The sequence below is a fragment of the Typopeltis vanoorti genome, chromosome 5 (assembly GCF_054136105.1).
Source record: "Typopeltis vanoorti isolate ZY-2024b chromosome 5, IOZ_Tvanoo_1.0, whole genome shotgun sequence".
NCBI classification, from domain to species: domain Eukaryota; kingdom Metazoa; phylum Arthropoda; class Arachnida; order Uropygi; family Thelyphonidae; genus Typopeltis; species Typopeltis vanoorti.
Window position 1 is genome coordinate 94,259,645 of NC_143553.1, and position 14,456 is coordinate 94,274,100.

The following is a 14,456-nucleotide window of genomic DNA, read 5'->3' on the forward strand; positions in this document are numbered from 1 at the left end:
TAACTAGTCCATGTTCTGAGCAGATATCTACCAGGTACGAGGGTGGCCTGAAAAGTTCTCGGCCTCGACCATAGATGGCAACACTATTGGCAAGATTTTTTTTTTTTCTAAGTTGATACATCTGTCATAAGCATTCATTTGAAATTGCAAGTCATTCTATCAAGTAGTTTGTTTTATACAGCTATAATGAAGCAGAAGTGTTGTCTGTATCCCTTGAAATGGATAAAATTGAGTATCATGCGGTTATAAAATTGTTTGTAAATAACGCCGAAAGAAATTCATTTGAAGTTCATTAAAAGTGTATGGGCACTCTTCTCCTTCATTTTCGACAATTAAGAAATGGGCTACCGAGTTTAATCATGACCATACCAGCCTTGAAGGTGATCCACATGAAGGGCATTCCAAAAAGTGTAACAACACCAGAAATCATTGATCGAGTGCACGATATGGTATTGGATGACCAGCAAGTAAAAGTGCATGAAATTGCTGAGACTATAGGCATTTCAAAAGAACATGTAGGATATTTTTTGCATGAAGAATTGCAAATGAAAAGCTTTGCGCAAGATGGGTGCTGCACTTGCTCACAGCAAATCAAAAACATACTCGCATGAAAATCTCTGAACAGTGCTTGGAGCATTTTAACAAGAATAAAACTGATTTTGTGCATTGATTTATTACTATGGATGAGACTTGGATTCCCCATTACACACCAGAATCTAAACAGCAGTCAAAACAGTGGACAGAAGCCAGTTGTTCAGTGCCAAAGAAGTTGGTTCCATCAGCAGGAAAAGTCATGGCATCGGTGTTTTTGGATGCTAAAGGCATTTTGTTTATTAATTATCTTGAAAAGGGTAAAACAATAACTGGATAATATTATTCCAATCTTTTAACCAGACTTCTTCTTCTTCTTCTGCAGCTTCTCCCACTTAAGTGGGGTCACTGTTTATTATGAGTCTCCTCCACACCTTCCTGTCTTGGGCTATCACCACATCCAAGTTCTTCATCTTCAAGTCCTCTTCTTTGGCCGCCCACGCTTCCGCCTTCCTTGCACATCCATCTGCATGACCCTTCTTCCCACATATTCGTCCTCCCTCCTCATCACATGACCAAACCATCTCAACCTTGCCTCCTGTATTTTCGCTCCTAAGTTCGTAACTTAGGAGCGAAACCGCACATCCACCTAAGCATTCTCATCTCTGCTACTTCCATCCTGCTAATGTTATTTTTCCTCAGGGCCACAGTTTCTATAGCATATGTCATAGCTGGCCTCACTACTGTCCTATAAATTTTGCCTTTCAGATTGATCGGCACCCTCTTATCACATAACACTCCAGCCATCTCCCTCCAGTTCCTCCAACCTGCTTGTATCCTGCATCCCACTTCCTTCTCACCTCCTCCATCTTCTTCCACTGTCGAACCTAAGTATCTAAAGTCTCTCACCTTCCTGATGACATTTCCTTCCAGCTCCAGGTCTGTCTCCTGGCCACCGCCCACTGCGCAACACATATACTCTGTCTTACTTCTGCTCAGTCTCATACCTCTCTCTTCCAGTACTTTTCTCCATCTTTCCAGTTTAGTTTCCGCTTCTTCTCTTGAATCTACACACAGCAAGATGTCATCTGCATACAACATTGTCCAAGGTGCATCTTCTCTCACCTCCTCTGTTACCACCTCCATCACAATATTAAACAGAAACGGACTTAATGCTGACCCTTGATGCAAGCCAACTGTTACTTGAAAACTTTCTGTCTGTCCCAAACAGGTCCGAACACTTGTCTTCACATTTCTGTACATTTCCTGCACCAACCTGACATATTTCTCTGGCAAATTCTTCTCCCTCAGACACCTCCAGACTTCTTGCCTTGGCACTCTATCGTATGCTTTCTCCAGATCAATAAATACCAGATGTAGCTCCCTTTGTTTCTCTCGATATTTTTCCATCATCTGTCGTAACCCAAAGATAGCATCTGTTGTTGATCTACCAGGCATGAAGCCAAATTGTTCCTTTGCAATCTCCACCTCCTCCCTCAATCTACCATCAAGAACCCTTTCTAGGATCTTCATTGTGTGGGACATCAGCTTTATTCCTCTGTAATTTTTACAGTCTTGTGCATCCCCTTTACCCTTGTAAATGGGAACAAGAGTACTCTCCCTCCATTCCTCGGGTATATTTTCCTGTTGGCAAACTTTCATGAACAGGTCCCACAGCAGGTCAATTCCCTCTTCCCCCAGTGCCTTCCATGCCTCCACTGGAATTCTGTCGGGGCCCACCGCTTTTCCATTCCTCATCCTCTTCATGGCCTCCGTCACTTCCATTTTACTGATGTTCTGCACCATCCCCTCAGAAGGCTGCCCATCTCCTCTGTGAGTCCTTGCATTTTCCTCATTCAGAAGTCCCTCAAAGTATATTTTCCATCTGTTTCTTATGTCCACATCCCTCCATAATACTCTTCCTTCAGCATCTTTGATCTGCCTCACATGTAAGATGTCCTTAGCTGCTTTATTTCTACATTTCGCTAGTTGGTAAATTTTTCTCTGTCCTTCCTTTGTTTCTAATTGATCATTAAAACAATTCATCAGTAAAACAATAACTGGATAATATTATTCCAATCTTTTAACCAGACTAGATGACGAAATTCATGAGAAAAGCCCTGGTTTACATAAGAAAAAAATCATCTTTCATCAGCACAATGCACTTGCCCACAAAGGTGTTTTGGCAATGTGAAAATGAAGGGATCTGCACTATGAATTGTTGGAACATCCACCCTATTCCCCAGATTTGTCTCCCTCTGACTTCTATCTCTTCCCAAAACTAAAACTCTTCCTCACTGGGCAGCGTTTTTCTTCAAATCAAGAGGTGATTGCAGCTGTAGAGGGGTATTTTGCAGATCTTACTGAGAACCACTACAGGGATGGGATAATGGTGCTGAAGCATTGCTGGAATAAATGTATTAATCTTAAAGGAGATTATGTTGAAAAATAAAAAATAATTTTGAAATTATAAATTCATTTTTTCATTGTTAGGCTGCGAACTTTTCAGACCACCCTCGTACTTCCCATTATTATTAGCTTTGTTCTTTCATCCAAATTATCCCAAAAGATTCTTGTATATCTGATAATTATTTCTCACTCTGCTGTTTTGATCTCTAGTATGGACCAACCTTTCCTTTTTTGTTATGTCAGCTACCTTCTCTAATGCCTCCATGTTTTCCTTATTAGAACCTTCTGTAGGACCACAACTTAGTCTCATTGTCTGGTTTTCCATTCTGATATTAGCTCTCATCACTCTACTTGATATTGCCTGCCATTCAGGGAGATTATCCTCATGTTTAGTGTTTAATGTTATAGCTGCTCTTTCTTTTTGCTGATTGTTATTTCCTGAACATATCATCTTGTATTTGTTAGAAAAATCTCAGCAATGCTCAGCAATTTTTTTTGTCTTGCCTTGTTTGTTTCGGTAAAGCTTATTACGTTGGTCTGGTATTCGTCCAGTTCTTCTGCTAGTTCCATTTCTTTTCCATTGATGCTTCTTATGTCGATGCCAATCTTGATGTCTGCTGATGTTGAGCTGGGGGTTTGGATTTGTTCCAGGAGCTAACTTTTCACTATTAACCCTGGTTCCCTTGACAAAAACGATGTGTGTGTGTGTGTGTGTGTGTGGGTGGGTGGTGCGGAGGGGTTGTTTAACTGTGCAGTGCCCCAGCCAGCATGGAATTCCATCATTTTGAGTTGTTGTTGAAGTCAGTAAGAATACACTTTGGTCAGCCAACTTCCAAATTTCCAGCCCATCCTCATTTATTTAGTATTCAGATACCTTTTGAGGATCAAAAAAAAAAGGAGGATTGGACATCAAGTCAGAAGCTCTGATCGGTTCTCTGTATTCCCCAAAAGACCATGTGGAAGTCTCCTCAGTTTTCCAGCCTTGCCTCTTAAGCACCTGTTTGGATATTAATTTGCCTGTGATCACCATACTGATGTAAGAATTTTATCAGTGATTCCATTTCGTGTTCGATCTTCCTAACTATGGAGAATCCTTTATGCTGCCTGCAGCATGGAGGCAAATTACTGCCACATTCCTTAGTTAGCATGAAGCCTTCTGTTTTGAATATCAGTTTACATATGCGGGGGGGGGGGGGGGCAACAGTTTGCAATTATTTTTTAGCATGTCATTCATTTTAATCATACCTTAGCTCTCCTTTTTTCTTGATAATCACTTTTACTTTATAACTGATATTATTTAACTGCTTGTAATGTTATATTAAATATACCTGATTTATTAAATGTGACATGCTGTCCTTATTTCTTACAGTACATTTGTTTTTATAGGTTTAAATTCTGTGGAACAATTTCCTAAGTTCCTTTTAGCCATCCACAGTTCTAAACGACTGTTAGTTGAAAAAGTTGTCCCAAGTGCTCACATATTGGCTGATGCTATTATTAATTTAACTCTCTCAAAAGGACAAAGGCATGAGGTATGACACAAAACATAATATATATAAATATGCTACTAATAAAAGCATAGCTAATGATAATCTGCAAGCTTGTATGAATGCAGTGATTAGTTTAAAAAAAAATTTAATTTTTATTGATATATTTTTACAGATGTACAAAATGTAAGCATTGTATTTCTATATTATGTCATATTGGATATTTATTTTATTTTATTATTTAATCATACATATTCATTGTTAAAAAAACTGCTTGTCAAGGAATGTTTCCTTGGCATCATTTTACATTGTACCACTACACCATGCATTAAATAACAATCGGTGTAAATGTTATTTGAAAATTTTAGTGGAATTTTAGGATTCATTATAGGATGCAAAAATCTTCCATAGCTCAGTCAGTATAGACAAAGCCATTTGGATGGAAAGACCTGGGTTCAAATTCCATCTCATATGCAATATACGAAGAATATTTCTTGGCTTTTCAAATTAAGGCAATTTACCGCCATAGCAGACAATGCAGATAGGATTTACTGTCCTATCTTGAGCTGTATGAGGTTTATCAGAAGCCAAGTTGCTTTGCTGTGACAAGCCATTGAGCCTAACACAATGAGACCTGGGATACAATGAGTCTACAGTTTGGACTATGTTAAATAAGAGCAAAGAATACAAAGAACAAGGAAAAGTTGCTACTGCTTCTTTTAGCATGCAGATCACCCGAAGTAGAAGCCATTTAATAATCGAGATGAACCATCTTCTATCACTATGGAATGAGGATTATAACCAAAAAAAGAATACCTCTTAGTACAGGGAATGTTCAGGCAAAAATTCGCAATATTTTTACCTCATTGAAAGAGACCAAATTTCAAGAAGAATGTTGAAGCTTTACTGCAAGTTTAGGATAGTTTGACTGTTTTAAAAATCGAACTTGACTGCTTAGCGTAAGAATAAATGGGGAATCTGCTACTGCTGATAAAGATTCTGTGGCCAAATGTCCTGAAGAATTGCAAAGCATAATTCTGGGGGGTGATTATGACGATTGGCAATATTCACCGTTGACAAAATTGATCTCTTTTGGAAGCTAAAACTGAAGCATCTTAACTAGGATACAAAGTATCTAAAGATCGTCTTACGCTTTTATTAGGAGGCAATGCAGAAGGTGACTTTAAACTCAAGCCATTGTGTTAGTTCATCATGTGCAAAATCCAAGATCTAACATTATTGAAGAATCGGCACAATTGGAAAATAACTTGGATTTAATGAACTGGATAATGAAGATATGAGAAACTTGCTTGATTCTCATTCAGAACATTTAAGTGTGAATGATCTCCTTCAGTTAGAAGAACAGCGTGCATATGAAGAAGAAGAAGAAGAAGTAGATAAGGAGTGTGAACAAGAAGAGAATATTACGACTAAAAAAGCTAACTGCAAAAGAACTTGGGGTATTTTTAAATCACATTGAGTATGCTAATGAAATTTTGTTTGATTCTTATCCCAATATGGAACGAAGCTTCAAAGTCTGCCAAAATCTTGATTAATTGATCGCCAGCTATCGCAAATTGCATGACAACATGAAAAAGTCGAGCACGATTCAAACATCTTTACTTAATTTTTTTGTAAAAAAGTAGCTCAATGTTTAGACATTAAATAAAAATTTAAGCAATTGATTTTTATTAACCTGGATTTTAGCCTCTAATGTAGCATATACTGTAATTTTTTTAATCAAAATTTACACTAACTGATGAATGAATCATAATTATTCCTATTGTTTATTGTATTTGCTTAACGCGATTTCACTTAGTGCATATTAATTGATGGATTAATTAATCGTGTTAAGCGAGGTTTTCCTGTATACACTTTGCTGCATTCATCTGATAACCATTAACCTTTGACAGTGTGGGCAATCTGTTTTGCTCATACTGACAAAGGTGTGCCTGCTCAAGTTTTGCATTACAGTAAACAACTGGATATTTCCCCTCAGATTATTTTCTATATCATTAATGGGCAAATTAATGACAGCAGCTGTAATGCAGAGCTCCAGCAGCAGTAGTAGTAGTAGAATCACCTGGATTCTACTACTAACCACTAATATACACACACATACATGCACTACTTTCTGGTACTGACAGCCACTCTCTCTTATCTGTGCCAGCAGCTTTATACCCATTCTGATTTGCTTTTCACATAATTGCAAAGACTTGCATCTTATGTTGAGCTATTTCCTTTATCCATCCCAGATGTCACTTAATTATAAGAAGTGAGAAATTGTAAGCAGGATCTGTCCAATCCACTCAGGTCTTGAATTCTGCCTTTAACCAACTTTTCCAATTCCGTAACACCATTCCTAAGATACTAATTGGTCTGTATGCTACATCTGTCTTGGTGTCTCCTTTATGTAATGGAATGATCTTACCCTGCTGTCCTCCTCTCAGGATCCTGAGCACTGCCAGTCTGTTGAACATTTTTGTTACACACAGTCCAGTTTCTCATCCAATCCCACAGATGTATTCACATTGTTATTGAATATGCTAAGCACCTTCAGTTTGTCTGTCCCTATTCTTGTATTGATCTTGGTCACAACAACTGCAATATATGTTTACTTAGATAATACATCTTTACAAAGTAATCATTGACTCAACTATTTTGTTTGCTTCTTTCACCTTCCTATCATAAGCATTGATTAAAATAATTTTTAATCCCAGATATATCACCAATTTGGATGCTGTTACATTCATAAATCTCTATTTTGGTGTTCCTTGCTATAGGAAAGAACCTTGTTGGAAGTTTTTCCACTTGGTTATACTATAAATTAAAGATACTAAGAAATTATATCCTTGGTTTAATCCAGTATCCAAAAGGTGTCACCTTATATAAGGTGTGACACCTTTTGGCTACTAAAATATGATTTCGACATTACTTCACCCTTAGCATCACCTCTGGGTAGTGACCCTTCACATAATGCATAGCATTATACATACCCATAAGGATATGTGTTTTGCATTATGGGATACTAAGGCAAGTGATGTGAAGTCATTAGCTTCTATGTACGAGTTGCCTCAGTCCTGATTATATTTCAGGCACACTTTGTTTGCTTACACTTGGATAAAGTATTAAACCAAGTATATAATTTCTTGGTATCTTTAATTTATAGGAGAGAACCGTGTAATGCATGCTTTTTAACAAGAGTAAGAATATTATATGCTCATTCCAGTGTACTGTAATCACAAGTACAGTATTCTCTCTCTCTTTGACAAACTTAGGAACTACGGAGACAGTTTATCATTGTCATTGCAAAGTCCCACAGGTACAATTGTCATTGTACCTGTGGGACTTTAATCAGGACTTTTCAGTAGTTTGTTATAGCAGTGTTTGCTATTGTGAAAGTCATTTGTAACTGTCAGTGGTCCTTTCCTTCTTCTTTTTCTTAGCCAGTCTAAGTGGTAAGAAAAAGAAGAAAGTAAGTGATATGAAGGTAGTCTCATTGACAGTAGTCCTCAACCAAATGGGGTTATATAATTTTATCCTTTTTTACTTTTCTTGAAAAGTGCATATTCTAAAAAAGAAAAGTGAAGTCCCTTCATTCTGTGTTTTTTTTTGTTTGTTTGTTTTGTAGTAGTACTACGTATAATTGTATGTTCTTTTATTAAAACAAAGTACTTTTAAAAGAAAATGAATGTTGAAAAATTGTTGTCTCAGTCTTTATATTTTTTATCAATACTATTGTCACATTGTTATTTCCGTGGAGTCAGTAGACTGATCACAGAAGGCCCATATTAACCAGTCTTCACACCTCATATTAATCATTGACAAATACTTGCCACTGCTTAGAATTCACCACTCCAAGCAGGAAAAAAAATAAAAAATCTAGTACCTCCATCTTTATGAAGCAAATAGGAATAAGTACTCAGACCTTTGCTAGTCACAGCCTTGTATGACTTCCAGAGTGGAGATCTTTTTCTCACCCATTCATTTACATATTGAATATATATAAAAACTCCAATAGTACCTATATGTTTCTGTCATGTCATCTCTTTTCTTCTTGTCAACTACACTTTGAAATGAACAAAACTTTAATCTGTTTTCACAGGAAGCATTCCACAGACTTATTGCCATCTTAGTCCTGCACCTCTAGATCTTCTCATCTACCACTTCTTCGTCAGTAAGAAATCTGTGTGATTAAATCAGCACAGTAGTCCAAATAAAGTGATATCATAGCCTTTTAAAGAAGTATAATATCCTCCTTATCTCCACTTCTCAGTATATTGTTTAACATTCCAGTGTATTTTGAGCTACGTACTCTTAACCTCAGTTCTCTATCTGCCACCTGCCACTTGAAAATCCTAAGTGGAGTTTATTTATCAATTTCTTTCAGTCTATACCTTCTGTCCAAAAAGAAACCAAACTTTTCGAAAATAGAAGAAACTAGTGGCACAACCTGTTGTATCTTTTTCTTGTCAAAAGCGGCAACCTTCATTTGTGTTGTGTCAAACTGTTTATGAGATTTGTTTCATTAGAAGCCAAATTATAATGCCAAGAGTGACAGTGTGTTTTCATGAACGGTCGGAAAATGAGTTTCAAACAGAGAGCTGCAATTGACTTTCGTGTTAAATTTGGTAAATGTTTTACCGAAATGCATCAAATGCTTCAAATAGCATATGGTGATGAATGCTTATCCCGCACTCAGGTTTACGAGTGGTTTAAGCGATTTCAAAGTGGTCGTGAGACACTTGAGGATGACGAAAAGCTGGGCCATCCAAAAACTGGACCGAGTGAAGTTAACATCCAAAAAGTACGTGATTTCATCAAAGAAAACCCAAAATTGTCCATGAGATTGATTGAAGATGAATTGGGATTCCAAAATCAACTGTGCACAACATTTTGACCGAGAGTTTGAGCCTTCATAAATTGAATTTGCGATTTGTTTCCCTGCAAGTTGACTGACGACCAAAAAATGTATCGAATTGAACACTACAAGGACCTCATTAAAACCACTCATAAGAACTCAAACTTCCTTGAAACGATCGTTATTTATTGGTAACGAAACATGGTGAATATGAGCCCGAAACAAAACATCAGAGTGCTGAGTGGAGACCACCAGAAGAGGGGCATCCGAAAAAAAGTCGCTTGAAGAAGTCAAAAGTAAAGACAATGCTATTCGTTTCTATGATCCCAAGGGGATTATTCATAAAGAATTCGTTCTGCCTGGCTAAATGGTCAATGTTGAGTTTTATCTCGAAGTTTTGAAGTGATCGATAGCGAGAATTCGTCGCATAAGGTATGAATATCGTGATGACCGACCGTTCGTAAAAACACGCATCATCACTCATGGCACTATCACTAGGCTTGTAATGAACCAAATGTCATAAACAGTTGACACAACATTAATAAAGGTTGCCACTTTTGACAACAAAAAGATACAACAGGTGGCGCCACTAGTTTCTTCTATTTTCGAAAAGTTCAGTTTCTTTTTTGAACAGATGGTATAGTTACATCATTGCTCTCCAAAGTTTTTGGAGAGCAATGATGTAACTATTTGCACTTTTGCACTTTGTTTGCACTTTGCTACATTGAACTTGCAATCATTATTGTTAGCTTATATTTAGGTGATGCCCATGTTGAAGATGCTTCCATTATTTTATATCTTTCACAGAGACATCTTCAAGGCATACAGTATAAATTGTAATACACATATGCACATGCAACATAAAGTAAAGTGAAACAATAGACTACCTGGCTAGAAAGGACATTTTCTTTCTGCTAGGTTGTAATTTGGGATGCTCAAGAATTAATATTTTATATAATCTGGGAAATTTAACACATCCTCACCTTCTTATGGTGCACCCTGTTGGGTATCCACCTGGATACTGAACGAACGAGAATGGGCTGGCAATTTGGGATTTAGCCGACCAAATTGTATTCTTATTGGCTTAAACTAATATAGAAAATTATGGTACAACATGACAAAATTTCATGCCAGCTGGGGCGTCGGCTGGTTAAACAAGGCCCCCGTTGTTTTTGCAAGGGAACCAGGGCGAACAGCGAAAAGTCAGCTACTGGAACAAATCTGAAAGCCCTCCCGAGCTCAACATCACCGGAGTTAAAGATCGGTACTATCAACATAATAAGCCTGAATGGCAAAGAAATGCAACTGGTTGAGGAATTAGATAAGTACCAGATCGACATAATAGGGGTGACGGAAACAAAAAAGACAAAAACTGGTGAGATCTTTCTGAGCAATAAATACAAAATGTTATATTCAGGAAATGACAATCAAGGAAAAGAAGGAGTAGCAATAGTATTCAACACAAAATACGAGGCTAATCTTCTTGAATGGCAGGCAGTCTCAAGTAGAGTGATATGAGCAAATATCACAATGGGGAATTGGACAATGAGACTTATTTGTGCCTATGGTCCCACAGAAGGTTCTACTAACGTAGAAGTGGAGGAATTTTTTGATGCTTTAGAAAAAGCAACTGACACAATGAAAAAGGAAAAGTTGGTCCTTGTTGGGGGTCTAAATAGCAGAGGAGTAGGAAATGATTGTCAGACATACAAAAATATTTGGGGAAAATTTGGATAAAAGAGCAAAGCTAATAATAATGGCAAATACCTGTTGGATTTCTGCTCAGGACATGGACTGGTTATTACTAACACCATGTTCCAACATAAAAATGTGCACAAATTCACATGGAGAGAAGAGGCTAGGAATAAAAAAGTCTCATCGACTATGTTATTGTTGATAGTGATGTTTTCTCCCTGGTGCAGGACACCAGAGTGTACAGAGGATTTGAAATTGGAAGTGATCACTATTTAGTCTTGAGCAGGATAAAATTGAATTTCATATCGAAAAGAAGAACATGTAAGAAAGTTTTAAAGAGAATAAAAGTTGAGCAGCTCTCAGATGTGAACTGTAGACTAAAATACACAAAGATTATTGAAAAAAAAATAAAGAGTTTGAGAACAGGAACCAAACCTTGGAGATTCAGTGGCAAGCCTTGAAGAAATCCCTGATTGATTTAGCCAGAGAGGCATGTGGTGAAGTTATCTGCAAAGATAGAAAAATCAGAACTCCATGGTGGACACAGGAAGTTAAAAAGGCAATGAAGGAAAAGAAGAAAGCATATCAAAAGTTCCTGTCAAATAAGTCAGCGTTTGCTCTTAGAGAATACAGAGACAAATGAAAGAAAGCTAAACACCGTGTAAAACTAGCTAAACAAAAGTCATGGGAGGACTTTGGCAAGAATATAGAAAATAAATATCAAGAAGATGGTAAGATATTCTCGAGGTTGTTGCAGAAGCTTAGGAATGGAGAAAAGAGTACTGTAAAAGGAGTTAGAGATGATAAAGGTGACATGAAAACAAGAGAAAAAGATATCCTTGAAGTATGGAGTAATTCTTCGAAAAATTGCTAAATGAAACAAGCAGTGATAGCACAGTGGTAAAAAACACTCAACAGGCATTCAGTCAGGAATGCATATCCATACTTGAAGTAGAAAAAGCCCTTCCCAGGCTTGAAATGTGGAAAAGCAGCAGGAGTAGATGATATTCAACCAGAAATGCTGAAGTATGGTTTTATAAAAGTCTTACAGTGGCTGCATTGCATAGTTCAGGAAGCCTGGACAGAGGGACGAATTCGCGATGATTGGAGTAGAGCTCTAATAGTACCCATATATAAAAACGGAAATAAAACTGAATGTGAGAATTACAGAGGTATTTCCCTACTGAGTGTTCCTGGCAAGATCTATGCAAGTATACTTGAGAAACGGTTGAGAAGAATTGTGGAAGAAAAGCTTGGTGAAGAACAAGCTGGATTCAGACCAAATAGAGGCCGTCAGATCTTCACTTTATGACAAATAGTTGAGAAAACATGGAAATATAACAAAGATCTGTATTTAGGTTTTGTCGATATGGAAAAGGCATATGACAGGGTGCCAATTGAGAAGCTATTCATTACGCTACAGTTATATGGTGTCGTTGGGACATTATATCAAGCAATTGAGTTGTAAGTCAGCAGTTAGAATTGAAGGAAGTACAGGAAGATGGTTTAATGGTGTGAGACAAGGATGTACATTATCTCCTCTGTTATTCATTATTTATATGGATCACATTATGAAGGAAAGTGGTATTGGAGATGTTAATGTCAGCTCTTTGCTTTATGTGGACGATGTTATACTTCTAAATAAATCCGCTACAAGTTTGCAAGATTCCCTGACTAAATTGAATAACTGTTGTAATAGATATGGTATGAAGGTCAGCATTAAAAAGACAAAGACAATGAAAATAGGGAGAATTGTTGAAAATGTCAACTGTGTTGTGAATGAGGAACCTGTAGAACAAGTAAAACATTTCAGCTACTTAGGCACGATTTTTAGTGAAGATGGTAAATTAAATATGGAGATAGACAACAGAATCAACAAAGCTGGTATGGTATGAAGCCAATTGAATAAATTCATATCGAATAAGAGAGAAATTAGTCAGAACACTAAATTAGCTGTTTATACTAGACAGTGTTCAAACCAATTTTAACTTATGGATCTGAAAGCTGGGTCAGAAATAAAACACTTGATCAAAGACTAGAGACTGCAGATATGAGAGTCCTGAGAAAGATTAGAGGTGTGAACAGATGGCATGAATGGCAATATCATATTAAAAATGAGAATATTAGGAAAGAACTTGACATTGTTAGCATCCAGGAACGCATTAGCAAAGCTAATCTCAGGTGGTCACTTAAACAGAATGGGCGAGGAAAGATTAGCAAAACAAGTGTTCTCTGCCAGATTGGCAGGAAAATGACCCGGAGGAAGACCAAGATATTGGTGGATTGATATGGTAAAAGTGCCTTAAACGAGAGAAATATAAGATCTGATAATGTTGGAGTCTTCACAAGTAACAGACTGACTTTGAGGAAAATTGTAACTAGGAAGTTAGTAATGATGTAAATTTTTCATGTAGTACTATCATATCCTGTACACCCTTTTAGGGTACATGTCAGTAATTTGATGATGATGATGATTGTTTGTAAGGGTAGCTACAAATTCTAACAGGAATAGTCTGATAGGAAAAGGATAGTTGCATTTAAGATGTGGTATTACAGAAGATTGTTGAAGGTATCATGTACTGAAATGCAGACGAACAGATGGCTACTAGAAAGGATCAGTAGAATATTAACAGAAGAAGATTACCAGCTGTGTACTACATCGATGGAAAGGTACTCCAAGAGATTGATGAGGCTAGGGACTTAGGGGTATTGGTAGATAGGGAGATGAAGTTCAGAGGACACATTGCTAAGGTGTCCAAGATTGCACATAGGATTACTTGGTTGTTGAGGAACACACTGACATCCAGAGATAAAGAGGTTATTATTCCCCTTTATAAAGCATTGATACTTCCACATTTGGATTACTGTGCTCAGGTCTGGTCACCTGGATTCCTTGGAGATGAGGAGGCTGTGGAGAGGGTTCAGAGAAGAGTGACCAAGTTGGTGAGTGATATAAAAAATGCTCCCTACATTGATAGATTGAGAGCTTGTGGATTGCAGAGATTGGTTGATAGGCGAAGAAGAGGGGATATGATAGAAACATTCAAATTACTAAAAGGTTTTTATAGGATTGATGCAGGGGAAATGTTTCAGCTGTGTGATAGTGATGGAAGAACAAGAGGTCATCTCTGGAAATTAAAGAAGAGTGTGGTTAACAAAGGTGTCAGAACAAGGTTTTTTGCCTGGAGGGTGGTGAATGATTGGAATTCATTGCCTGACTTAGTTGTGAGCTCTTCGTCTGTAAATGAATTCAAGAAGAGATATGACAGATATTGTTTTGCTAGTTTGGGTCTCCCACGATGAGTCTACTGACTCCATGGAGATACCCGTAATAATAATAATAATAATAATAATAATAAAAAGTTGAAATACTTTCATCACATTGAAAGGATGGAATCAAAACAGGAATAGAAGGTAAAGTTCCTGGAAAAAGAGAAAAGTGTACACCGTCAATGAGATAGATGAATGTTGTG

The 14,456-nt window shown here is 37.2% G+C and overlaps 1 protein-coding gene across 1 annotated transcript in view; it reads left to right on the top strand.

The window, feature by feature from the left end:
- Positions 1-14,456, top strand: part of LOC150106660 (calpain-15-like) — a 406,958-nt gene that overhangs the window by 309,762 nt on the left and 82,740 nt on the right. Inside the window, exon 11 of the mRNA XM_090393252.1 lies at positions 4,327-4,472. Coding sequence (XP_090249378.1) covers positions 4,327-4,472 — 146 coding nt within the window. The remainder of the gene's footprint in view (positions 1-4,326; positions 4,473-14,456) is intronic.